The sequence below is a fragment of the Scyliorhinus torazame genome, chromosome 25, assembly GCF_047496885.1.
Source record: "Scyliorhinus torazame isolate Kashiwa2021f chromosome 25, sScyTor2.1, whole genome shotgun sequence".
Taxonomy (NCBI): domain Eukaryota; kingdom Metazoa; phylum Chordata; class Chondrichthyes; order Carcharhiniformes; family Scyliorhinidae; genus Scyliorhinus; species Scyliorhinus torazame.
Window position 1 is genome coordinate 10,003,533 of NC_092731.1, and position 26,578 is coordinate 10,030,110.

General features: G+C 50.2%; 1 protein-coding gene across 4 annotated transcripts; it reads right to left on the reverse strand.

The window, feature by feature from the left end:
- Window positions 1-769: 769 nt before the first annotated feature.
- Window positions 770-26,578, reverse strand: alkbh6 (alkB homolog 6). 4 transcript variants are annotated; one of them, XM_072489980.1, is made up of 8 exons: window positions 26,529-26,578; window positions 24,671-24,735; window positions 14,930-15,053; window positions 13,287-13,355; window positions 5,136-5,196; window positions 4,230-4,381; window positions 2,922-3,032; window positions 770-1,208 (listed from the first exon to the last, which is right to left on the reverse strand). In XM_072489980.1, the coding sequence occupies exons 3-8, from the start codon at window positions 14,981-14,983 to the stop codon at window positions 942-944; spliced, it is 714 nt and encodes a 237-aa protein (XP_072346081.1). In that variant the 5' UTR covers window positions 14,984-15,053; window positions 24,671-24,735; window positions 26,529-26,578; the 3' UTR covers window positions 770-941. The 4 variants fall into 4 exon arrangements, with proteins under 4 accessions (XP_072346081.1, XP_072346080.1, XP_072346084.1 ...); XM_072489979.1 differs by having other exon boundaries at window positions 26,416-26,577; XM_072489983.1 differs by lacking the exon at window positions 2,922-3,032 and having other exon boundaries at window positions 26,416-26,578.

The window sequence follows — 26,578 nt, forward strand, 5'->3', positions numbered from 1 at the left end:
TGGTGCATCTTTACACAAAACTTCAATAAAGTACTGACATGCATTTACTCATTTTTAAAATAAATCAAATTTATTCACTTCATGTTCATAACCACAGCCCAAACATTGGTCTGGATTTACTGGCTGTTCACGCCGACAGCATATTCCGGTCCCACGCCGAGGCGCAAGTTTCCCGGCGATGAGGGGTGCAGTCAACGGGAAATCCGTTGACAACGGCAGGACCGGTAGATCCCGCTGAAAAACATGCAGCGGGTTGGTGGGTAAATCCCACCATTATTTGTTCTGGAAAGAATCAATAACATAGGAGAATTCATTCTTTCCAACTGATAGTTGAATTACATAATGCAGTAACTGAATAGGCCATAATATGTAAATCAGGAAGAGGGCACAGCACTAGTTCGGGCAGTGTGTTATAGTTTTTCACTAAAATTATTTTAAAACTCAGGAGACTTGGACAGTTGTATGCGACTTCTTTGTTTCAGCAATTTCTAACAATGACTGATCACCTGAGACACAGGCTTGCTTGGTATGGAATTTAGCAACATAATCCAGAAAGGCTCCAGGTTTAATCCCAGCCAGTGCTGAGCAAGCTAACATTAACAATATGGGCACTGGTACTGGTTTCACCCAGGATAGGGCACATGGAGATCGGAGAACGTGTGACAGGTGTTTGTGCTCCTCATCACCATTCAGTGACCCCCGTTGTATACATCTGGACATGGATAAACGAAACAATATATCACTTAAAATTGATTCTTTTTACAACTAATCAATCTGACAGCACTCAATTTATTGGTGTATACAAGGAACAAACATTCAAAGAGGCATCATTCCAGAGGCACATCGATGGAACTTTCTGCCAAGAAATTGTTTCACATTTTCAGGGAGCCAAATAGGGAGTCAAGGCTTGCACAACCTATCCAAAAGAAAGAATTTCATTTCTACCTCCCCAGCAGTATGGTAGTTTTTAAAACCTTTGGCACGTAACGAATAGTCAGGGATATTCTTGTAGTTCTTCTTAAAACAGCCCCAAGTTTTGTGTTGCACAATTTCAGATTAGCGACCTTCTCTGTGACAATGTCCTCCATCACTGGCCTTATGCCGTGCAGATACTTCATGTACATGTCATCCTGCAGCACCAGGAGGCTACGTGGCTCCAGGAGAAGAGACAGAAAGTAGCGGTTCTCTTCAGTCTGAGGAAAATAAACCTGGAAAAGGTTGGGGAAAGAGTTACGCAAGACCCAATTGGAAGAAAAATGATGTATTTTCCAAAATGTTTCTCTCCAATCTTTTCCTTCCCACTACTCCTAACACACCACCTTTCTCTTGGATATATTTCTGGCTCCACTAGTGTCAGCAGCCATCCAGTTTTTCACCCAAGTAGTCTATATTCATATATGAGACAGGATGTTGAGCAGCAACACCGTATCCTATCCAAAGGCATGATTTTTTAAAAATATTTTTATTCAAACATTTAACATATATACACATACTACAGAATATCTGAAGAACACAACAACCCAACCAACAACCACAGACCTCCAGCCTCCCCGACACCCATCCACAACTTCCCGCCTTCCCCTTACCACCCCACAAACCCACCCTCCCCTTGCTTACCCCTCAATTCTCCTGAAGAAATTAATGAACTGTTTCCAACTCCAAGTGAACCCCTTTACCAACGCCAGAGCGAACTTGACCTTCTCCAACCTCAGGAATTCTGCAAGGTCGTTCACCCACACCCCTGCTTCTGGCAGCCCCAAGTCCAACAAAATCTTTCTCGGGCTATAACAGGGCCCGCTCCCCCTCCCCCATCTCCGGGCTATCAGGCCCCCCCCTCTTCCGACATACCAAATATTGACAACTTTGGACCTAAGGCCAACCTCACACCCAGAGAACCCCTGCCAGAACACCCACAGGTTTAGACACACCTAGAACATGTGGACGTGATTCGTGCTCCCCCCCCCGCCCGCCGAACTGCCCACACCTATCCTCAACCTGGGCTTAACTTTGCACACAAGGACAGGTTCACCCTCCGTAAGGCCTTCGCCCACACCGCATCTCCCCACCCAGTTCCTTCTCCCATTTATGCTTAACATCCTCCACCGGAGCACCCTCCCTCTCCATCAATACCGGAGCACCCTCCCTCTCCATCAATTCCTGCTATAAAATCAATTGTAAACAATAAAGGGGAGTAGAATAACATTTTTCATGCTGAGGTTATTAGGACATGGAACGTATGCCACAACTGGCTAGTGAGGCAGAGATTAAAATATCATATAAAATGTTCCTGAAAAGTACTTGAAAGATGAGAAAACAATGCAGCAAAATGAGAAATAGATTGCACAGCTCCAGTTGAAGGTCTGGAACCAGTATTGACAAGATGACTGAGTGAGATTTCTGTTACCAATTTTATTATTAAATAAATGTTCCACAATCCCAAGAACTGTGTGATTCAACCCTTGTTACACCTCTGTGGCATGTATTCAAACATGCTGATATCTTGCCTTGATGTAATATGCATTAATCACTTTGTTGTCACATTTGGACTGTGCAAGCTGAATAGTAGGTTCACTTTACCCATGAAGTTTTCATGCATGTCTTGTTTTCATTTTCCAGTCAGGGCTTTCCCAGTGCTAGACAGCATAAGTTGAGGTCAGCAAGGAATTTTGCCCAGTCTAGCGCCAAGATGATACAAGGGCCACCGATCAGTAATTCTACCACCAGAGGTTTCCAGTGGAACGATTTCTCTACAGGAACTTTACTAACTCCTATGCCATTAACTGGATCATGTTGCACAACTGACTCCAGCAGCACTCCTGTCATAATGTCGAATCAATGGGAAATGAATATGAAAGAACAAAACTTTTTTTGTAGTAATGTAAAAAATATGTCCAGTGTATAAGTGAGGCTAGATTACTAACCTCTCCCTCTTCAGCCTCTCTCTCAATGGGATGATAGAAATCTAATAGAGCTTGAGACCCAAGGGTGATAGTGGTTACGGTTGGGAAGTACAGAGGCCCATCCTCGTGAGGCTATAAAGACAAGAGATTGATTTTACTCAACAGCTTGATAACAATCCTAGTTAGTGTTTCATCTGGATTGGATTGGATTTGTTTATTGTCACGTGGACCGAGGTACAGTGAAAAGTATTTTTCTGCGAGCAGCTCAACAGATCATTAAGTACATGGGAAGAAAAGGAAATAAAAGAAAATACATAATAGGGCAACACTACATATACAATGTAACTACATAAGCACCGGCATCGGGTGAAGCATACAGGGTGGTGTTAATGAGGTCAGTCCATAAGAGGGTCATTTAGGAGTCTAGTAACAGCAGGGAAGAAGCTGTTTTTGAGTCTGTTTGTGCGTGTTCTCAGACTTCTGTATTTCCTGCCCGATGGAAGAAGTTGGAAGAGTGAGTAAGCCGGGCGGGAGTGGTCTTTGATTATGCTGCCCTCTTTCCTCAATCAGCGGGAGGTGTAGGTGGAGTCAATGGATGGGAGGCAGGTTCGTGTGATGGACTGGACGGTGTCCACGACTCTGAAGTTTCTTGCGGTCCTGGGCCGAGCAGTCTGCCATTAAGTAATTTGCATTTATGTCATAACTTTAATGTAGCAAAATGTTTCAAGGTGTTAACAGACAATTCAGCATCTTGTGTAAAAGTGCATTTAATACTTCGTCCTTCATTTAGGATACATCTTAAATTTTTACCCAGAAGGTACAGTGCTATGAAGAGTAGGGTGAGGGAGAGAGAGATGAAGCAAGAAAAAGAGAACAAGAGAAAAATAGTAGAAAACTGTATTTGTATAACACTTTTAAAGTAACATTTCCCAAGGAGATTCACAGTTAGACTAAAGAAGAACATAAGTCAGAAAGGGAGGGATGTAAAAGAGGAAATAAACCAGCAGACATAATAGAAACAAATTAAATTGAAAATGAAAGAGCAAAATGATGAACGGAAGGAGAAAGCATGGAATGAGAGAGCTGGAGAGAAAGCAAGACAGAAACATGGAGAGAGCATAAAAGTATAGAGATAAAGCCGGCACATGAGTTTGAAAGTTGAAAAGGATAGACGCCGGAGCCCCACCGCTGCTGATTGTAATCCCTGAATTGTATAACTGGAAATGTTGTAATAATTAAACTTAAGGTAATCAGAAAACTTCGGAAACAATTATTGATTAATGGCTATCAAAAATCAACAAGTTAATTATTGTTGAATCACACCAATACCATTATTCCTTCACCAGGGTTGTACTCATTGACCAACACGTGATTAGCAACTTTTCCTTCAAAAGGTCCCAGGGATGAGATTTTCTTTGCATAGTTGTCCAGCCAGACGGGCAGTTTCTCAGCAAGCATTCCTTTTGAGTGAGGTAAACCACCTGCAGGAGATCAGGAAAACCGACTAAATAGAAGCATAACTGTTCCAAATTCAATTCACATTGTATTTTCTTCCCTCATCCTTCAAAGTCACTGATTCCACCCACAGGTTGCATACTAGAACACTGCTGCATCTTCACTGATCTTTTTTTAAAATTTAGAGTACCCAATTATTTTTTTTCAATTAAGGGGCAATTTAGTGTGGCCAATCCATCTACCCTGCACAACTTTGGATTGTGGGGGTGAGACCCATGCAGACACGGGGAGAATGTGCAAACGCCACACAGTGACCCGGGGCCGGGATCGAATTTGGGTCCTCAAAGCCGTGTGGCAGCCATGCTAACCACTGTGTCACCGTGCTGCCCTCTTCACTGATCTTAGATCGCAAATTGAGGCATAGAAATTTGTAAGATAGGGATTTTGAATCTTAGAGAGCCCACACAAGGGAAACTGAATGTTGAAAGAACTCCCTGTCAACTCTCACCATTAAGAAACTTGGGTGGGATATCAGAGGCTGCTGGCCCAGGCATCCAGTCAACATCCAGGAGAGAAAATTTAAAGTACAATTTTTTTTTTAATTCATGCGTAAGCAATCAAAAGCTTTAACGCAAAGATAGTGCATCTTATTAGTTTGAACAGGGGATAATGCATCCAATTCTACCTTAGCACAACCTCGCTCAATAATGCTCCCCTCTGCATATAAAATCAGGGTGGGTTTTCTGCACATTGGCTTTCATTACTCAGGTCTCCACTCACCCCAGTTCTGCAGTCTCCTTCCTGACAACTGAGTCCATTTGGGTTTGGGCGAGTTGTAAACCTGAAACATCACACATGAAAACAGTGAAAAACACAACTTTCTCAACTTGTCAATTCATCCAAATAATTTGAGACTAACAAAATCACAATACAAAAAAGTCTAGATGGTGCACCTATTTTTCTCCAGATCCATTGAAACCTGTCTCAAAAAATCCATGTTACCTTCCTACCTAGGGAGACAGGTTTCTTCACAATTCTCAGGATATTTCTGGGTTGATTCTTACTCGGGCATTGCCACAAAACAGGAGTGAGGTTTGGGGTTATTTATCAACCTGAATATGTAATTGATGAAATGAAAAATGAAAATCACTCATTGTCACAAGTAGGCTTCAAATGAAGTTACTGTGAAAAGCCCCGAGTCGCCACATTCCGGCGCCTGTTCGGGGAGGCTGATACGGGAATCGAACCATGCTGCTGGCCTGCCTTGGTCTGCTTTCAAAGCCAGCGATTTAGCCCGGTGCTAAACAGCCATTAATCAATAATTGATGCAATTTTGTTAAGTTATTTAATTAAGCGGTTTAAAAATAACAAAAAACAGCAGAATGGCTTAAGAGAAATTTACCTCTCGAGTCCCTAGCAATCAGGCAAGACCAGTGCTGAGGGTAATCAAAATCAACAGACTGTTTTCCTTTCCGCATCAATTCCTTTGGTTTCAAGTTGTAAACATAAATTATTGGCTAGTGCAAATTTAGCTGATCTCAAAGCTGTGGCAATGGGGAAATTACAATGGCTGAGTACCCTTAGGTTGAGGAACACTTCCCAGGACACCCACTGGGAAGCACATGTACGAGATCAGTGAGAGCAGACCTCAACGGTTAAGCAACCGGCTAACACTGGTCTTACACATGACAAATAACCACACATGCCAGGCGCCAGTGGGAATCCTTGGTCTTTGAATCCAAACCTGAGTATGATTGCAAAATAAAATTTCAAATAACAATGTTGTGATAAAGAAGTCTCTTTCTATTCACATTTGGAAGAAAATAGACTTATCAGTGATAGGCAGCATGGTTTTGTGCAGGGAAGGTCATGTCTTACAAACCTAATAGAATTCTTTGAGGAAGTGACAAAGTTAATTGATGAGGGAAGGGCTGTAGATGTCATATACATGGACTTCAGTAAGGCATTTGATAAAGTTTCCCATGGCAGGTTGATGGAAAAAGTCGTATGGGGTTCAGCGTGTACTAGCTAGATGGATAAAGAACTGGCTGGGCAACAGGAGACAGAGAGTAGTGGTGGAAGGGAGTGTCTCAAAATGGAGAAAGGTGACTAGTGGTGTTCCACAGAGATCCGTGCTCGGACCACTGTTGTTTGTGATATACATAAATGATCTGGCCGAAGGTGTAGGTGGTCTGATTAGGAAGTTTGCAGATGATACTAAGATTGGTGGAGTTGCAGATAGCGAGGAGGACTGTCAGAGAATACAGCAAAATATAGATAGATTGGAGAGTTGGGCAGAGAAATGGCAGATGGAGTTCAATCCAAGCAAATGCGAGGTGATGCATTGTGGAAGATCTAATTCAAGAGCGGACTATATGGTCAATGGAAGAGTCCTGGGGAAAATTGATGTACAGAGAGATCTGGAAGTTCAGGTCCATTGTACCCTGAAGGTGGCAACGCAGGTCGATAGAGTGGTCAAGAAGGCATAAAGGACTTCCGGTTGCGGCCATGCCTGAATAGGTCGCACGTTCGGCAGCTCCCGCCGGGAACAGACTTTAGGGCTCTCTAGAGGGGCCCCAACGGCACTTGTTCGACGACTTCCAGTGTGGGAAGGTGACAGCAAGGTCCCCCCGACAGTATATGGATTGGACCAGGAGTGGAGCGGTGAAAAAAGGGATCTTGGAGCAGCGAAAAGTGAGGGGGAGAAAAAGCAAGATGGCGGCGGGTGGAGACCAAGCAGCATGGGCGCAGTGGTCGCAGGAGCAGCAGGAGTTTCTTAAACGCTGCTTTGAGGAGCTGAAGACAGAAATGTGGGGCCAATGAAGGCGGCGATTGACAAGATAGTGGAGACCCAGAGGGCACAGGGGGCGGCGATCCGGGAGGTGCGGCAGAAAGCCTCGGAGAACGAGGATGAGATCTTGGGCCTGGCGGCTGAAGGTGGAGGCGCACGAGGCGCTGCATAAGAGGTGGGCGGAAAGATTTGAGGACCTGGAGAATAGGTCGAGGAGGAAGAATCTTCGGATTCTGGGTCTCCCTGAAGGAGTTGAGGGGCCTGATACCGGGGCATATGTGAGCAAGATGCTCAATTCGCTGATGGGCGCGGGAGCCTTCCCGAGCCCCCTGGAGCTAGATGGGGCTCATCAGGTCCTGGCAAGGAGACCCAAGGCCAACGAGCCACCAAGGGCTGTAGTGGTGAGGTTTCACCGCTTTATGGATAGAGAGTGTGTCTTGAGATGGGCCAAGAAAGAGCGGAGCAGCAGGTGGGAGAACACGGAGATCCGAATCTACCAGGACTGGAGTGCAGAAGTGGCCAAGAAGAGAGCTGGCTTTAATCGGGCCAAGGTGGTGCTCCATCGGAAGGGGGTGAAGTTCGGTATGCTGCAGCCAGCGCGATTGTGGGTCACATTCCAAGATCGGCACCACTATTTTGAAATGCCTGAGGAGGCTTGTAGCTTTATACAGACTGAAAAGTTGGACTCAAATTGAGGGTCTGTGGTTTTGGGGGGGGATGTCTGCTGTATATGGTTTTAACTGCGTGTAGGGAATGTTCCTTTGGTTGGGTGCTGGATGGGGATGGGTGAAGGGATTTGATGGGGAGACTGTGGGAGAGTGTGGGCGCCGGTGTCGGAGGGAGGGGAGGCCCGGAGATGGGGGAATTGAGATAAGGCCGCAAAAGGAGCTGCGCCAGAGGGGGCGGGGCCGGCTCAGGCTTTTTTCCCGCGCTAGGGAAGGACGGCGGTGGGGGTCGGAGGAGCGCACACTGACTGTTAGGGAGGAGGGGGAGGAGGGATTCCCACACTGGGGGGGTCGATGGGAAGGTGGGAGAGGCCGGGGTCAGCAGGACTCAGTTGACGTACGGGAGTGTTATGGGGGGAGCAACAGAGCTAGATATGGATCTAGCGGGGGGGGAGGGGGGGGTATAGGGTTGCTGCTGCATTGGCCAATGGGAAACTGGAAATAGGAGGTGGTCGGGGCGGGGACTGGAGGGTGCGGGAGGCGCGGGCACGTGACTGGCCTAGGAAAGGAGATGGCTAGTCGGCGGGGGAGGGTGGGGGGTGAGAAACCCCCCAAACTGGCTGATAACTTGGAATGTCAGTGGCCTGAATGGGCCGGTTAAGAGGGCCCGAGTGTTCACGCACTTAAAGGGACTGAAGGCAGACGTGGTCATGCTTCAGGAGACACATTTGAAAGTGGCAGACCAGGTCAGGTTGAGAAAGGGATGGGTAGGACAGGTATTCCATTCGGGGCTGGATGCAAAGAACAGAGGGGTTGCAATACTGGTGGGGAAGCGGGTGTCGTTTGAGGCCAAGAATATTGTAGAGGATAATGGAGGTCGATACGTGATAGTGAGCGGTAGGTTGCAGGGGGTGTGGGTGGTACTGGTAAACGTATACGCCCCGAACTGGGATGATGCCGGAATTATGAAGCGCATGCTGTGTCGGATTCCGGACCTGGAGGCAGGAAGCTTGATAATGGGGGGGGGATTTCAACACGGTGCTGGATCCAGCATTAGATCGCTCCAGATCCAAGACGGGGAAGGGGCCGACTGCGGCCAAGGTGCTTAGGGGGTTTATGGACCAGATGGGGGGAGTGGATCCATGGAGGTTTGCTAGGCCCTGGCCAGGGAATTCTCATTCTTTTCCCATGTACATAGAGCCTACTCCCGGATAGATTTTTTTGTTTTGAGTAGGGCGCTAATCCCGAAAGTGGAAGGAACGGAGTATTCGGCCATAGCCATCTCAGACCACGCCTCGCACTGGGTGGAGCTGGAGTTAGGAGAGGAGAGGGACCAGCGCCCGCTGTGGCGTCTTGATGTGGGATTACTGGCGGATGAGGAGGTGTGCGGGTGGGTGCGGGGGTGCATTGAGAGATACTTGGAGGCCAATGACAACGGAGAGTGCAGGTGGGGGTAGTCTGGGAGGCGATGAAGGCGGTGGTCAGGGGAGAGTTAATCTCCATTAGGGCCCACAGGGAGAAGAGAGAGGGCAGGGAGAGGGAGAGGTTGGTGCGGGAGATCTTATGGGTGGACAGGAGATATGCAGAGGCCCCCGAGGAGGGACTACTTAGGGAGCGACAAAGCCTCCAGACGGAGTTTGACCTGTTGACCACAGGGAAAGCAGAGGCACAGTGGAGGAAAGCACAGGGGGCGACGTACGAGTATGGGGAGAAGGCGAGCCGGATGCTGGCACACCAGCTCCGTACGAGGGTGGCAGCGAGGGAGATAGGTGGAGTTAAGGATAGCAGGGCGAATACGGTGCGGAGTGCAGTGAGAGTAAATGAGGTATTTAAGGACTTCTATGAGGAGCTGTACAGATCTCAGCCCCCAGCAGGGGAAGAGGGGATGCGACGATTTTTAGATCAACTGAGGTTCCTGAGAGTGGAGGAGCAGGAGGTGGCAGGTTTAGGGGCGCCAATTGGGTTGGAGGAGCTGGTTAAAGGATTGGGGAACATGCAGGCGGGGAAGGCCCCGGGGCCAGATGGGTTCCCGGTCAAGTTTTATAGGAAATATGAGGACCTACTAGGCCCGTTGTTAGTGAGGACTTTCAATGAGGCAAGGGGGAGGGAGACCCTGCCCCCGACAATGTCCGGGCGCTGATCTCGCTGATTCTGAAGCGGGAGAAGGACCCACTGCAATGTGGGTCGTATAGACCGATCTCGCTCCTCAATGTGGATGCTAAGTTGCTGGCAAAAGTGCTGGCTACGAGAATTGAGGACTGTGCCCCTGGGGTGATTCATGAGGACCAGACGGGATTTGTAAAGGGCAGGCAGCTAAACACTAATGTGCGGAGGCTCCTCAACGTGATTATGATGCCATCGGTGGAGGGAGAAGCGGAGGTAGTGGCAGCTATGAACGCGGAGAAGGCCTTCGACCGGGTGGAGTGGGAGTATCTTTGGGAAGTGTTGCGGAGGTTTAGGTTCGGGGTGGGGTTTATCAGTTGGGTCAGGCTCCTATATAGAGCCCCGGTGGCGAGTGTGGCTACGAATCGGCGGAGGTCGAAGAACTTTCGGCTGTACCGAGGGACGAGGCAGGGGTGCCCCCTGTCCCCCTTGTTGTTTGCATTGGCAATTGAGCCTTTGGCCATGGCACTAAGGGAGTCCAGGAAATGGAGGGGGTTGGTCCGAGGGGGAGAGGAACATCGGGTGTCGCTGTATGCGGACGACCTGTTTCTGTATGTGGCAGATCCAGTGAAGGGGATGGTGGAGGTCATGCGGATCCTAAGGGAGTTTGGGGACTTCTCGGGCTATAAGCACAACGTAGGGAAAAATGAGCTCTTTGTGGTGCATCCCGGGAACCAGGGAAGGGGGATAGACAACCTACCATTGAAGAGAGCAGAAAGGAACTTGCGGTACTTGGGGATCCAGGTGGCTGGGAGCTGGGGGGCCCTGCACAAGTTCAATTTGACGCGGTTGGTGGAGCAGATGGAGGAGGATTTCAAAAGATGGGATGTGCTGCCATCTGGCTTTTAAAGCAGACCAAGCAGGCCAGCAGCACGGTTCAATTCCCGTACCAGCCTCCTCGAACAGGCGCCGGAATGTGGCGACTAGGGGCTTTTCACAGTAACTTCATTGAAGCCTACTTGTGACAATAAGCGATTTTCATTTCATTTCATTTTCATACAGTCGGTTAAAATGATGGTCCTCCCGAGGTTTCTCTTTGTGTTCCACTGCCTTCCCATTATGATTACCAAGGCCTTTTTTTAATCGGGTAGATAGGAGCAGCATGGGTTTCGTGTGGGCAAATAAGACCCCGAGGGTAAAGAGGGTGTTTCTGGAGCGTAGCAGGGACAGGGAGGGCTGGCGCTTCCGAATCTGTGCGGCTACTATTGGGCAGCCAACGTGGCGATGATCCGTAAGTGGGTAATAGAGGGAGAGGGGGCGGCGTGGAAGAGGTTGGAGATGGCGTCCTGCAGGGGCACGAGCCTGAGGGCGCTGGTGACGGCACCGCTGCCGCTCTCACCGACAAGGTACACCACAAGTCCGGTGGTGGCGGCAACGTTGAAGATCTGGGAGCAGTGGAGACGGCATAGGGGCGAGATGGGAGCCTCGGTTTGGTCCCCGATTCAGGAGAACCATCGGTTCGTCCCAGGAAGGATGGATGGGGGGTTTCGGAGCTGGCATCGGGCAGGGATCAGAAGAATGGGGACCTGTTTATAGATGGGACGTTTGCGAGCTTAGGGGCGCTGGAGGAGAAGTTTGGGTTACCCCCGGGAAATGCGTTCAGGTATATGCAAGTGAGGGCGTTAGTGAGGCGGCAGGTGAGGGAATTCCCATTGCTCCCGGCACAGAGGATTCAGGACAGGGTGATTTCGGGTGTATGGGTCGGAGAGGGCAAGGTTTCGGCGATCTATCAAGAGATGAAACAAGAGGAGGAGGTTTCGGTAGAGGAGCTAAAGGGCAAGTAGGAGGAGGAGCTTGGGGAGGAGATTGATGAGGGTCTGTGGGCTGATGCCCTGAGTAGGGTTAACTCCTCTTCCTCTTGCGCCAGGCTCAGCCTAATACAATTTAAGGTTACTCACAGAGCGCATATGACAGGGGCGAGGTTGAGTAGGTTCTTTGGGATGGAGGACAGGTGTGGGAGGTGCTCTGGAAGCCCGGCGAATCACGTCCTCATGTTCTGGTCGTGCCCGACACTGGATGGGTTCTGGAGGGGTTTCACGAGGACTATGTCCAAGGTGGTGAAAGTCCAGGTCAAGCTGAGTTGGGGGTTGGCATTATTTGGGGTAATGGACGAACCGGGAGTGCAGGAGGCGAAAGAGGCCGGTATTCTGGCCTTTGCGTCCCTGGTAGCCCGGCGGAGGATCTTGCTATTATGGAAAGACGCGAAGCCCCCCAGTGTGGAAGCCTGGATAAATGACATGGCAGGGTTCATTAAGCTGGAGAGGATAAAGTTTGCCTTGAGAGGGTCTGTGCAGGGGTTCTTCAGGCGGTGGCAACCATTCCTAGACTATCTCGCGGAGCGCTAAGGAGGAGGCCAGCATCAGCAGCAACCCGGGAGGGGGAGGGAGGGGGGAGGTCTCTTTCGGGGGGGGTGTTCCCCAAGGGTACTTTTGAATGTCATATGGGGGGGTTAATATATGCGGGAGAAACCCAATGTGTAAGTAGTTTATTATTTTTGATTGTGGTGTTTGTGTTTTTTTCTTCTTTTTGTTATGGGGGGGGGTTGGTTTGTTAAAAAATTTTGTTGGAAAAATTTGAATAAACATATTTTAAAAAAGCAAAAAAAAAGAAGGCATACAGCTTACTTGCCTTCATCGGACGGGGTATTGAGTACAAGAGTCGGCAGGTCATGTTACAGTTGTATAGGACTTTGGTTAGGCCACATTTGGAATACTGCGTGCAGTTCTGGTCGCCACATTACCAGAAGGATGTGGATGCTTTAGAGAGGGTGCAGAGGAGGTTCATCAGGATGTTTCCTGGTATGGAGGGTGCTAGCAATGAAGAAATGTTGAGTAGAATAGGATTGTTTTCGTTGGAAAGGAGGTTGAGGGGGGACCTGATTGAGGTCCACAAAATTATGAGAGGTATGGACAGGGTGGATAGCAACAAACTTTTTCCAAGAGTGGGGGTGTCAATTACAAGGGGTCACGATTTCAAGGTGAGAGGGGGAAAGTTTAAGGGAGATGTGAGTGGAAAGTTTTTTACGCAGAGGGTGGTGGGGGCCTGGAACGCTTTGCCAGCAGAGGTGATAGAGGCGGGCATGATAGCATCATTCAAGATGCATCTAGACAGATATATGAACGGGCAGGGAACAGAGGGAAGTAGATCCTTGGAAAATAGGCGACAGGTTTAGATAAAGGATCTGGATCAGCGCAGGCTGAGAGGGACGAAGGGCCGGTTCCTGTGCTGTAATTTTCTTTGTTCTTTGTTCTGCATTCACCCTCCAAATCAATTAATTTTGTTACTGTGATGAATCAAAATGCAGTAACATACCTGCTGTAGAAGATAATTTTCTTCTGAAGCAGTGATAAAGTTGGGGATGTAAAACACAGTAGCTGGAGCCTAAAAGGGATTCAAAACAATACGTAAATATAATTAGCATGACATACAGGTTACTATAACATTTGCTTGACTGCATTCAGTAATACACAAACCTCCCACATAATTTTGCAGATATTTATTTCCTACATCAATATGTGCGCATACAGTAGAAATGGTTTAACAGATAATAATGCAAATAATTACAAGCTTGAATTTAAATAGTTTTCCTATATACCTCAGTGGATCAGCATTTCAATTTGGCTACTGTTGACATAATAGTGGTTTAATAATTTTTTTAAAGTTCATAGGATTTGGGTGGCATTACAAGGTCGTATTTGTTGCTCCTCTTTTAAGTAAAGTCGCCATAGGTCCCAGATGACCACAGGCTGCTGTTCCCTTTTTTTTGGGGGGGGGGGGAAGGAAGGAGTTGACGGGTGGTGATTTAACCTGAGGATCACCACATCTCAAACGAGGAGCAAGATTGAGAAGGTGGGTGTTCTTGAATAACTTCGGCCAGTACAGGAATTGAACCCGCACTGTTGGCCTCACTCTGTAACACGAACCAGCTGTCCAGCCAACTGAGCTAAACCGGCCCCTTGTTCATCTTCAGTTGCTCTGAGAACGCATTGGTCAGCACTGTCTTTGAATCACAATCCAAATACTAATGAAGCTCCCATGAGTGATTTTGCGGCAATTCAAATTATTACACTTTCACTATGAAATATATTCCTTTTATATTCTCATTAACACTACACCCCTGTATGCTTCACCCGATGCTTATGTAGTTACATTGTGTACCTTGTGCTGCTTTATTATGTATTTTCTTTTATTTTATTTTCATGTACTTAATGATCTGTTGAGCTGCTCACAGAAAGATACTTTTCACGGTACCTCGGTACACGTGACAATAAACAAAATCCAATCCAATTCTTTTTAGGGCAGCTAATTTCTAATTGGCGGCCAGGCATTACCCCTCCCAAAAAAAGATACAGAGGGCGAGATTTAATGGCCACGCTACACCCGAAAAGCAGCTTGCCGGGGCAACGTGGCCGATAGACGCTGGGAGACCCGGCTCCCGGTCACTGCAAAACCCACCTTCTTAGCAATCTGCATATTAAAGATAGCTAGTCTCACTTTCGAGGGCCCTCGGAGACCAGGATGCCATACGCTGAGGAGTTCTTTCGAGCGGAGCACCTGTGTCCAAAACGAGGCTTTGTGCAACCTCAGCCTCGCAAGTCGAGTTTTATAACCTTGTGTTTCTCGCGCTGCGAGTGCTGAAAATATGTGGCTAAACGCATTCGCTATGGGATTTTGTTCCCATTTAATAAGATCGCACCCAGAATGACTTTTCTATTTTAATAGGACCCTTTCAGTTGTAAAATGGAGGGTGGCGTTAACTTGCCTCTACCAGTGTTCCCTCATGTTATTTTTGCAGGTACATATAAAAGAACACGACTAAATTACAGCCTGGTCATTCAGCCATCAGGCAGGCCATGAACACAAGGCTAAATACAAGGAAGCAGTAAATCTACTGAGACCAACAGATGTAAAGGCTGTGAGTGCGCCCTTCTCCCCTGTCCATTCAAGGCACTAACCTGATGCACAGAGTGACACTGCAACTCACAAGGCCTACAGCTTTGAGTATCCATTACAAGTTCAAACCAGTGATGTTGACATCCCTTCTTCTACACTGTCACGGTCATGAACAGTGTTTTGTATCTTTATCAAAATATAAGAAACATAAGGTGAAATTGGGAACCAATTAAACATATTTACAACATCCCATAGGTCAAAAAGTCTCAAATCCATTTTAGAGGATTTATTGCTTCATTATGTATACTCCTAAATTCTGTTACACGTACTCCAGGCAAGAGGATTCCATGGGCTGGATTCTCCCAAAATGGGACTAGGTCCCCACGCCGGCGTAAAAACGCTGGCGTTTCACTCTGGAGTTTCCTTTAAAAAAGATCAGCCAACTCAATCACCTGTAGGGGGCTAGGAGGGACCCAGAATGATTTGCCAGCTTTGGCTGCGGATACTGTGGATAGGCCCCTGCATTTCCGGGTTCGAGTCCACGCATGCGCACGACGGCGGCCTCGTCGATCGCCATGGCGGACTCGGACCACGGAGTAGACCCCCCCGATCAGCCATGCGCCCGAAGATCCGACCGCCCCGTTCAGTTCCCCGGCCGCCTACAAGACCCCCCTTCCCGGTGTCCGATGCCCCCGCCCCCCACCAGGGCGGCCACGGACACCTCGCGAGCGGTTAGAACCACGCCGTCGGGAACTCGGCCAGTCGGGAGCGGAGGATCGCTGGGCGGGCCTCTGGCAATGGCGAATTCGACGCTCCTCGGACAGGAGGGGGCAGGGCCCGCAGTACCTACTGGGGCCACCGCGTAGGTCGTTGGACCTGGTTGGGCACTGAGATATGCACCATGCTAACATGTCTGCCTGTTGAACCACCGAGTCACGACAGCCCTGGTGGATGCCCTGCAATAGGAGCTGGCGGTGCTCGAAGAGGAAGCTGCAGCAGCGGAGTGTGCCCCGGGGAATCAGGGGCGAAATTCTCCGACCCCCCGCCGGGTCGGAGAATCGCCGGGGGCTGGCGTGAATCCCGCCCCCGCCGGTTGCCGAAGTCTCCGGCACCGGGTATTCGGCGGGGGCGGGAACCGCGCCGCGCCGGTTGGCGGGCCCCCCCCCCCCCCCCGCGCGATTCTCCGGCCCGAAGTCCCGCCGCTAAAATGCCTGTCCCGCCGGCGTAAATTAAACCACCTACCTTACCGGCGGGACAAGGCAGCGCGGGCGGGCTCCGGGGTCCTGGGGGAGGGCACGTGGCGATCTGGCCCTGGGGGGGTGCCCCCACGGTGGCCTGGCCCGCGATCGGGGCCCACCGATCCGCGGGCGGGCCTCTGCCGTGGGGGCACTCTTTCCCTCCGCGCATGCACAGTGGAGGGAGACTCCCGCTGACGCTCCCGCACATGCGCCGCCCGGAGATGTCATTTCCGCGCCAGCTGGCGGGGCACCAAAGACCTTTTCCGCCAGCTGGCGGGGCGGAAATTCGTCCGGCGCGGGCCTAGCCCCTCAAGGTTGGGGCTCGGCCCCCAAAGATGAGCATTCTGCACCTTTGGGGCGGCGCGATGCCCGTCTGATTTGAGCCGTTTTGGGCGCCAGTCGGCGGACATCGCGCCGTTTCCGGAGAATTTCGCCCCCGGAGTCAGACGCCCAACAGGCCAAGGAGGAGGTGGTGCAAAGGAGGCGCCGCATGAGGTTTCACGTGCACTGGCAGAGCCTTTCATCCGAGGAAATGCCGGACCGGGCATGTCGAAGCTGTCCGGCTGTGCACGGTGACAGTATAACATCTGTTACAGCATGGCACACCTGGCACCGCAGGGGAATGGGGAGGATGCTTGCTCCCAGTGGCCGTCAAGGTGACGGTCACCCTGAACTTTTATGCCACTGGCTCCTTCCAGGCGCCAAGTGGGGACCTTTCCGGGATCTCTGAGCTCGGTGCACAAGTGCATCCGCACCATCACGGAGGCCACAGATCTGATCACACCTACCCAACAGACCGATGCAGAGACCCGCTGCAACGACGTCCATGCAGCAACCAGGGGCGCAATCGAGCAGTGCTTCAGCATCCTGAAGATGCCGTTCAGGTGCCTGAGAGGGTCGCCCGCATTGTGGCGGCCTGCTGTCTCCTCCACACAACGCGTAGCAGAGGAGTGACGTGCTGGAGGAGGAAGATGGGCAGGACAGAAGGTTGTGCCAGGGGCAACACGCACAGGGCGCTCTGATCACCTCCAGGTTCAATGATTGGGATGTGGTGTGTGTGTGTGTGTGTGTGTGGGGGGGGGGGGGGGGGGGGGGGGGGGGGGGGGGGGGTGACTGGCCAGGGCTCGGACCACCTCCGTGATACATACAGGGTGCAGGCCCTGAGTTGGCAGTAACCGGGTCTGGTCCATGGGATAGAGGTTGATGACAACCCGCTCTGCGATGAGCTCTGGTGCTCCGCATCACACGATAACGTCTTGCCCACCGTCCACCTGGGTGATCCCTACATTCGAGGTTACGATTCCATCACACGGAGCCATCGAATCCCTGCGGTGACGGTGGCGGGGACGGTCGGGGAGGAGGGTGGGCAGCCCAGTCAACTCACAACGTCTGCTCCCAGTCTCTGGCCAGCCCAGACTTCCTTCATGCCCATCTGACAGAGCACCAAGGCAGATTGTAACAGCGTTAACAGGTGTATAATTTGCATAAATATTAACAGACGGGCAGCACGGTAGCATTGTGGATAGTACAATTGCTTCACAGCTCCAGGGTTCCAGGTTCGATTCAGGCTTGGGTCACTGTCTGTGCGGACTCTGCACATCCTCCCCGTGTGTGCGTGGGTTTCCTCCGGGTGCTCCGGTTTCCTCCCACAGTCCGAAGATGTGCAGGTAAGGTGGATTGGCCATGCTAAATTGCCCTCAGTGTCCAAAATTGCCCTTAGTGTTGAGTGGGGTTACTGGGCTATGGGGATAGGGTGGAGGTGTGGACCTTGGATAGGGTGCTCTTTCCAAGAGCCGGTGCAGACTCGATGGGCCGAATGGCCTCCTTCTGCACTGTAAATTCTATGATAATCTATGAGATATGTGCCCTAACCCCTATAACTAAACTGTGCCCTGCACCCATGTTGACTTAACTGGTGTATAACTACTCAGACCTAACGGGCCCTAACGCTAGGTGGATCTGCAGATGGTACATCAGGAGTGGAGGCGACCTGCTGTGATTCCTGCCTGGGACCTGGGTCCGCACTGGCGGCCGTCTTCTAGGGCGACTGGGTCTAGATGGGCCCAGTTGCTGCTCGGATGTTCCAGGAGGCGTGGCGCCGCGCTGTTCTGCCTGCTGCTCATGTGATACGCCAGGGAGAGGGCGTGGGGGGATCCGAGGAGCTGCAGTGTTCCGGCACCTCCCCTGCGGGAGTCACCAGCACAGCCCCTTTCACCTTCTCCTCTCTCGGGGTGCCCAATGGCCCCCGGGCTACTCTATGGGAGTGGGAGAGGCGCATTCCCCGAAGGCTCACCCGCCACTGACAGTCCTGGAGGCCCACTCTTTTCTCGGCCAAGATCTGCATCATCGCGCCCATGGAACACAGGGAGTGGACCTTCGCCATCTGGGACTGCGCCACATTGACTGTGCCAGCACCCATTGACTGTGCCAGCATCTCTGGGCCTCTATCACATCAGCCAGTGACTACGCCATAGCCCTCTGGGACTGGGCCACCTACCTGTGTCTGCGCCACGTTAGCCAGCGCTCGGCCAATGCCGCTGACGTTCTCAGCCATGGCCTGCTGTGGGCCATGCTCAGGAGTGCTGCCGCAATGTCTAGGTGGCTCTGGCACATAGCTGCCTGTGAGCCGGCAACACTGTCCTGGGCCTCGGCCAGCACCTGCACAGAATTCCCCAGACCTTGGACATGCTGATCCATAACCAAAACACTCGCCCCCAATGCTTCCACTGCGGACGCCGCTCATGCACTATTGGCCTGAGTGGCACGCATGATCGCCACCACCTCCTGTCCTGCAGGCAGTTGGAATTCCAGCAACTGCACCTGTCGGAACTGGATGCTCGCCGACAACCTCTCATGTCGTGCACGGCTCTGTGACTGCATCTCCATCATAGATGGGACTGTCCAATCCAGAAGCTCGAAACCCATCTGGACGGCAGCTAGTTCCTGGGTTCAGCCTGCCCTCCGACCGTCCGCCCTCTCAGGTATTCTTACCTCCAGCTGATGTACCGGAGCAGCTGTGTGGCGCGAACTAGAGAGTGTCCGAGGAGCCTCTTCACAAAAGTGCCCAACCGAGGAGAGTGTCTCTGTGGATGGCTGGAGACAGCTATGACGGGAAATCTGTGTCATCCCCGAACTTGAGCTCCAGGGTGTCTTGGGTCTCTTGTCGAGGGCTGCCGACCGTGCTGCTCTCCTCATCGTTGGTTGGCACACAGGGGAGCTCAGGCATTGACACTGGCTGGGGGTGGGCGACACCAGATGGACCCACCCATTCACCAGCAAGGCGCATGATTAGACCATGGGCCAGGAGAATTGTGGTGGGGGGGGGGGGTTGACACACGAAGCATGGGAACCGCAACTCAGCAGAGTCTCAATTCCTCACCCTCGGCCAATCATCACCCCAGCGACCTCCATTTCCTCTGGGCCGCTGACCACGTGCAGGGCCCTCTGCTCAGCCATGGTGAGGGGCAATAGGTCCGGCACCGCCACTCCAGTCTCCTCGCTGACAACTTGCTGGCTGGGATGGTGTGTGTGGGGAGTGGTGTGTATATGCGGCTGCAGCTTGCCAGCCTCCTGAATGTCAATTGCGAATCCGGCACAGTTTCTCATTGGAGTCGATTGTGTTCCACGTGACCCCTTAACGGTCGCTGAATTGGGCCGGGTGCAGGGCAAGTTTTGCTGTCGCAGAAGTCCACAAATCCTGCCCCGGCGTCAACACTTAGTCTTAGGAATGGAGAATCCAGCCCAAGGTTGATCAGTTAGTAACCAGAGGGCATAACATTAAGACTACCAAAGGAGCAAATGGAGTATTTTTAAGCAGATTGCTGTTAAGATATGGAACGTCTCATCAAAAATGGTGGAAGCAGAATTCACCATAGATAGTAACAAGTGGATAAATAATTGAAAACAAACATTTACAAGGCTGGGGTTAATGGGATCAGACTAATTGGCACCGGTAAAATAGGCAGAATTACTACTTCTGTGCTGAAAAATCAATGAATTAGTCTTAGCAATCTGAACTAATGAGAAAAATCCACTGCTGACCCTTAAGTTGAGCAGAGAATTCAGTTCCAGTGTGAGGTCCCCCGATGAATGTCCACTTGAATTTTTATTACCAACAAAATACAATTACTATTTGTGGACTCACATTATGTCATCCGTGCGCAGTAAAATGACACAGACTGCTCTCGACATTACCCTTTCCAAATTTTTGAAAATCCCTCTGCTTCCCCAATAGATGGTCAAACAGGCACATTTTTACACCAGTTAATAAAAAACAAATGTTTAAGCAAAATTTTCAAGAAAGAAACTGGATCATCCAAAGTTTTTCAGATGAGATGTCAGAATGAGTCCCTGTCTGCCTGCACTTGCTGTGGCTGTAAAATACATTACTTGGGAAAATAAAGCTGAATTCTCCTGCTGTCCGGCCCCAAATTCCTGCCTTAAATTAACACCAACAGAAATATCTAATTTACGGTTTGCACATAGAACATAACAGCGCAGTACAGGCCCTTCGGCCCTCAATGTTGCGCCGACCTGTGAAACCACTCTAAAGTCCATCTACACTATTCACTTATCGTCCATATGTCTATCCAATGACCATTTGAATGCCCTTAGTGTTGGCGAGTCCACTACTGTTGCAGGGAGGGCATTCCACGCCCTTACTACTCTCTGAGTAAAGAACCTACCTCTGACATCTGTCTTATATCTATCTCCCCTCAATTTAAAGCCATGTCCCCTCGTGCTAGACATCACCATCTGAGGAAAAAGGCTCTCACTGTCCACCCTATCCAATCCTCTGATCATCTTGTATGCCTCAATTAAGTCACCTCTTAACCTTCTTCTCTCTAACGAAAACAGCCTCAAGTCCCTCAGCCTTGCCTCATAAGATATTCCCTCCATACCAGGCAACATTCTGGTAAATCTCCTCTGCACCCTTTCCAATGCTTCCACATCCTTCCTATAATGCGGCGACCAGAAATGCACGCAATACTCCAAATGCGGCCGCACCAGTTTTGTACAGCTGCAACATGACCTCATGGCTCCGAAACTCAATCCCTCTACCAATAAAAGCTAACACACCGTACGCCTTCTTAACAACCCTCTCAACCTGGGTGGCAACTTTCAGGGATCGATGTACATGGACACCGAGATCTCTCTGCTCATCCACACTGCCAAGAATCTTACCATTAGCCCAGTACTCTGTCTTCCTGTTATTCCTTCCAAAATGAATCACCTCACACTTTTCTGCATTAAACTCCATTTGCCACCTCTCAGCCCAGTGCTGCAGCTTATCTATGTCCCCCTGTAACTTGTAACATCCTTCCGCACTGTCCACAACTCCACCAACTTTAGTGTCATCTGCAAATTTACGCACCCATCCTTCTACGCGCTCCTCCAGGTCATTTATAAAAATGACAAACAGCAGTGGCCCCAAAACAGATCCTTGTGGTACACCACTAGTAACTGGACTCCAGACTGAACATTTCCCATCAACCACCACCCTTTGTCTTCTTCCAGCTAGCCAACTTCTGATCCAAACTGCTAAATCAGCCTGAATCACATGCCTCCGTATTTTCTCCAGTAGCCTGCCGTGGGGAACCTTATCAAACGCTTTACTGAAATCCATATACACCACATCAACTGCTTTACCCTCATCCACCTGTTTGGTCACCTTCTCAAATAACTCAATAAGGTTTGTGAGGCACGACCTACCCTTCACAAAACCGTGTTGACTATCTCTAATCAAATTATTCCTTTCCAGATGATTATACATCCTATCTCTTATAAACCTTTCCAAGATTTTGCCCACAACAGAAGTAAGGCTCACTGGTCTATAGTTACCGGGGTTGTCTCTACTCCCCTTTTTGAACAAGGGGACAACATTTTCTATCCTCCAGTCTTCTGGCACTATTCCTGTAGACAAAGATGACTTAAAGATCAAAGCCAAAGGCTCAGCAATCTCCTCCTTAGCTTCCCAGAGAATCCTAGGATAAATCCCATCCAGCCCAGGGGACTTATCTATTTTCACACTTTCCAGAATTGCTAACACCTCCTCTTTATGAACCTCAAGCCCTTCTAGTCTCGTAGCCTGAATCTCAGTATTCTCCTTGACAACATTGTCTTTTTCCTGTGTGAATACTGATGAAAAATATTCATTTAGCACCTCTCCTATCTCCTCGGACTCCATGCACAACTTCCCACTACTGTCTTTGACTGGCCCTACTCTTACCCTAGTCATTCTTTTATTTCTGACATATCTATAGAAAGCCTTAGGGTTATCCTTGATCCTACCTGCCAAAGACGTCTCATGTCCCCTCCTGGCTCTTCTTAGCTCTCTCTTTAGGTCCTTCCTAGCTAACTTGTAACTCTCGAGAGCCCTAACTGAACCTTCATGTCTCATCTTTACATAAGCCTCCTTCTTCCTCTTGACAAGTGTTTCGACTGCTTTAGTAAACCACGGTTCCCTTGCTCGACCACTTCACCCCTGCCTGATAGGTACATACTTATCAAGGACACGCAGTAGCTGTTCCTTGAACAAGCTCCACATTTCCATTGTGCCCATCCTCTGCAGTTTTCCTCTCCATCCGATGCATCCTAAGTCTTGCCTCATCGCATCATAATTGCCTTTCCCCCAGATATAACTCTTGCCCTGCGGTATATACCTATTCCTTTCCATCACTAAAGTAAACATAATCAAATTATGGTTACTATCAGCAAAGTGCTCACCTACCTCCAAATCTAACACCTGTCCTGGTTCATTACCCAGTACCAAATCCAATATGGCCTCGCCTCTCGTTGGCCTATCTACATACTGTCAGGAAACCCTCCTGCACACATTGGACAAAAACTGACCCATCTAAAGTACTCGAACTATCGTGTTTCCAGTCAATATTTGGAAAGTTAAAGTCCCCCATAACAATTAGCCTGTTGCTTTCGCTCCTATCCAGAATCATCTTTGCAATCCTTTCCTCTACATCTCTGGAACTTTTCGGAGGCCTATAGAAAACCCCTAACAGGGTGACCTCTCCTTTCCTGTTTCTAACCTCAGCCCAAACTACCTCAGTAGACGAGTCCTCATCAAACGTCCTTTTTGCCACCGTAATACTGTCCTTGACTAACAATGCCACCCCTCCCCCTCTTTTACCACCTTCCCTGAGCTTACTGAAATATCTAAACCCCGGCACCTGCAACAACCATTCCTGTCCCTGCTCTATCCATGTCTCCGAAATGGCCACAACATCGAAGTCCCAGGTACCAACTCATGCCGCAAGTTCACCCACCTTATTCCGGATGCTCCTGGCATTGAAGAAGACACACTTTAAACCACCTTCCTGCCTGCCGGTACACTCCTGCAACTTTGAAACCGTACTCATGACCTCACTACTCTTATCCTCCTGTATACTGGAGCTACAATTCAGGGTCCCAAGCCCCTGCTGAACTAGTTTAACCCCTCCCGAAGAGCATTAGCAAATTTCCCCCCCAGGATATTGGTACCCCTCTGGTCCAGGTGTAGACCATCCCGTTTGTAGAGGTTCCACCGACCCCAGAATGAGCCCCAATTATCCAGACATCTGAAACCCTCCCCCCTGCACCATCCCTGTAGCCACGTGTTCAACTCCTCTCTCTCCCTCTTCCTCGTCTCGCTATCATGTGGCACGGGTAGCAACCCAGGGATAATAACTCTGTTTGTCCTAGATCTAAGTTTCCACCCTAGCTCCCTGAATTCCTGCCTTACATCCCTATCCCTACCTATGTCATTGGTACCTATGTGGACCACGACTTGGGGCTGCTCCCCCTCCCCCTTAAGGATCCCGAAAACACGATCCGAGACATCACGCACCCTGGCACCTGGGAGTTAACACACCAACCGCGAGTCTTTCTCGTTCCCACAGAATCTTCTATCTATCCCCCTGACTATGGAGTCTCCAATGACTAATGCTGTACTCCTCTCCCCCCTTCCCTTCTGAGCAACAGGGACAGACTCTGTGCCAGAGACCTGTACCCCATGGCTTACCCCTGGTAAGTCCCCCCCCCCCCCAAACAGTATCCAAAGCATTATACTTGTTACTAAGGGGAACGACCACAGGGGATCCCTGTACTGACTGCTTCCTCCCAGCCCCTCTCACCATCACCCATCTATCTTTATTCTTCGGAGTACCTACATCCCTGAAGCTTCTATCTATGACCACCTCTGCCTCCCAAATGATCTGAAGTTCATCCAGCTCCAGTTCCCGAACGCGGTTTCTGAGGAGCTGGAGATGGGTGCACTTCCCACAGATGAAATCAGCAGGGACACTGACTGCATCCCTCACCTCAAACATTCTGCAGGAGGAACATTGCACCAGCTTCCCTGCCATCCCCTCTGGAAGGGGCTGGTTTAGCACACTGGGCTAAATCGCTGGCTTTTAAAGCAGACCAAGGCAGGCCGGCAGCACTGTTCAATTCCTGTACCAGCCTTCCCGAATAGGCGCCGGAATGTGGCGACTAGGGGCTTTTCACAGTAACTTCATTTGAAGCCTACTTGTGACAATAAGCGATTTTCATAAAAAAAGAAAAAGAGCTTACCTGTTATTCACTCCCCTTCTCAGCAAGCACTCACTCATCAACCTCTGCGCCCAGCACCAAATCACCTGAGGGGAAATAAAAGAAAAACTACTTACCAGTCACCAGCCAATCCCTTACCTGCAGGCTGTGATGTCAAGGTTCAACTTCTTTCTATTTCTACCTGCCCTTGAGCCTTCCTCTTTATGCAAATCGGTTGTTACATTTTGCATACAGCATTTTAAATAATTAATTAGCAGAGTTGGGGTTGATGATTATGGGTTACAATTAGTCTTGGGGTAACTAGCATTAGCTATTGATTAGGATTAGAAATGGAAATGTCACACGATACCAAGTCTTCAGTGAATCTTTTTTCTAACAATTACTTCACATCCACGTTTTAAAGCAGGTTCATTTGAGGAGCATGGGCAACACGGTAGGGATGCATGGTAGCACAGTGGTTAGCACTGTTGCTTCACGGCTCCAGGGACCTGGGTTCGATTCCTGGCTTGGGTCACTGTCTGTGCGGAGTCTGCACGTTTTCCCTGTGTCTGCGTGGGTTTCCTCCAGGTGCTCCGGTTTCCTCCAACAAGTCCCGAAAAACGTGCTGGTTAGGTGAATTGGACATTCTGAATTCTCCCTCAGTGTACCTGAACAGGCGCCAGAATGTGGTGACTGGGAGATTTTCACAGTAACTTCATTGCAGTGTTAATGTAAACCTACTTGTGACAATAAAGATTATTAAATTTGCCAAGTAGCGGCAATGATGACTGATCGCTGCTGTGCTCAAAACGATACTCCCGCACATTTCTTCAGGATCATCCGAGGCCAGCGTTCGCAGAAATGCACCTCACAGCGTCCCTCGGGAGATGGGAGTATATTTTAGGGCCCAATCAACTCAATAGTACGACACAAACAAACTCCGGGGGGGGGAATTAAAAAGGGGGGCCGCTCCCACACACGTAAGAGTAACGAAAACCTAGCCAAAACGTCAAATCAAGATGGTGATTTAGGGGCCGATAAAGCAATCCACCGGACACGGGAGGCCACGACGGTGCCCATGGATAGCGCACGTGGGCTCCCTCGCCAGGGACACCGGGACATAAGAGGTAGAGACAGTCCGGCCTGATGATCCCCACCTCCCCCAATGGTGAGTTTGCGCGAAGGGGCTGGAAAGAGCGCGAACGAGAAAGGGGAGCCCTGATTGGAGGAGGAGCCACCACGTGGTGCTCAGGTAGAGGCGGGCTGAACGTTCAGAATCCAACCGCCCGAGCGCGAGGGGCTGGAAAGAGCGGTAACGATTAAGGGCAGCACTGATTGGAGGAGAGATCAGCATGTGAGCAGGTGGAGGGGGCGGGGCGTTCAAAGCCCAACGGCCGGAGCGCTCGAGGGGCTGGAGTGGGAACGAGGAAGGGCAGCCCTGATTGGAGGAGGAGCCAGCACGTGAGCGGGTGGGGGCGGGGGTGAGCTTACAAAGCCCAACGGCCGGAGCGCGAGGGGCTGGAAAGAGCGGGAGGAAGGGACAGCATTGATTGGAGGAGGTCGCTAGCGCGCAGGCGGCAAGGCGTGGCAAGTGAGCGCCTGCCAAGGAAACCCGCCCCGGCCGGCTCGTCCCGCCGGACCCGACCCCGGGAGGTTTCAGAAGAGCGGCCTTTCCAAATCCAACTGCAGCGGAGAGAGACTTAATTAGGACAAGGCGGATTTTTAAAACGAGACAAAAAAATAAATCCCCTCAGCCCGGATCTGACGGTTTAACATCCGTAATTTACCCTCAAAGCGCTTCCCGACAGCGAGCGGCGGGAATCTCAACGGCGGTTCGACTTTCAGAAGCCTTCCCCCTTGCCGGAGATTCAAAATGTAGAGATTTAGGAAAGAAACCCACCTGGGGAGCCAGGCGGCCAAACTGCGCGTGCGCGCGACGGCGGGCTCGTG

What these genes read in the sequence shown, in the direction of transcription:
- alkbh6 (XM_072489980.1), bottom strand. Translation starts at nt 14,983, where the DNA reads ATGGATACTCAAAGCTGTAGGCCTTGTGAGTTGCAGTGTCACTCTGTG. An exon ending in AGTGTCACTCTGTGCATCAG is followed by an intron (nt 13,356 to 14,929) that starts GTTAGTGCCTTG and finishes AATCCCTTTTAG; the next exon opens with GCTCCAGCTACTGTGTTTTA. An exon ending in AAGGAGACTGCAGAACTGGG is followed by an intron (nt 4,382 to 5,135) that starts GTGAGTGGAGAC and finishes GATCTCCTGCAG; the next exon opens with GTGGTTTACCTCACTCAAAA.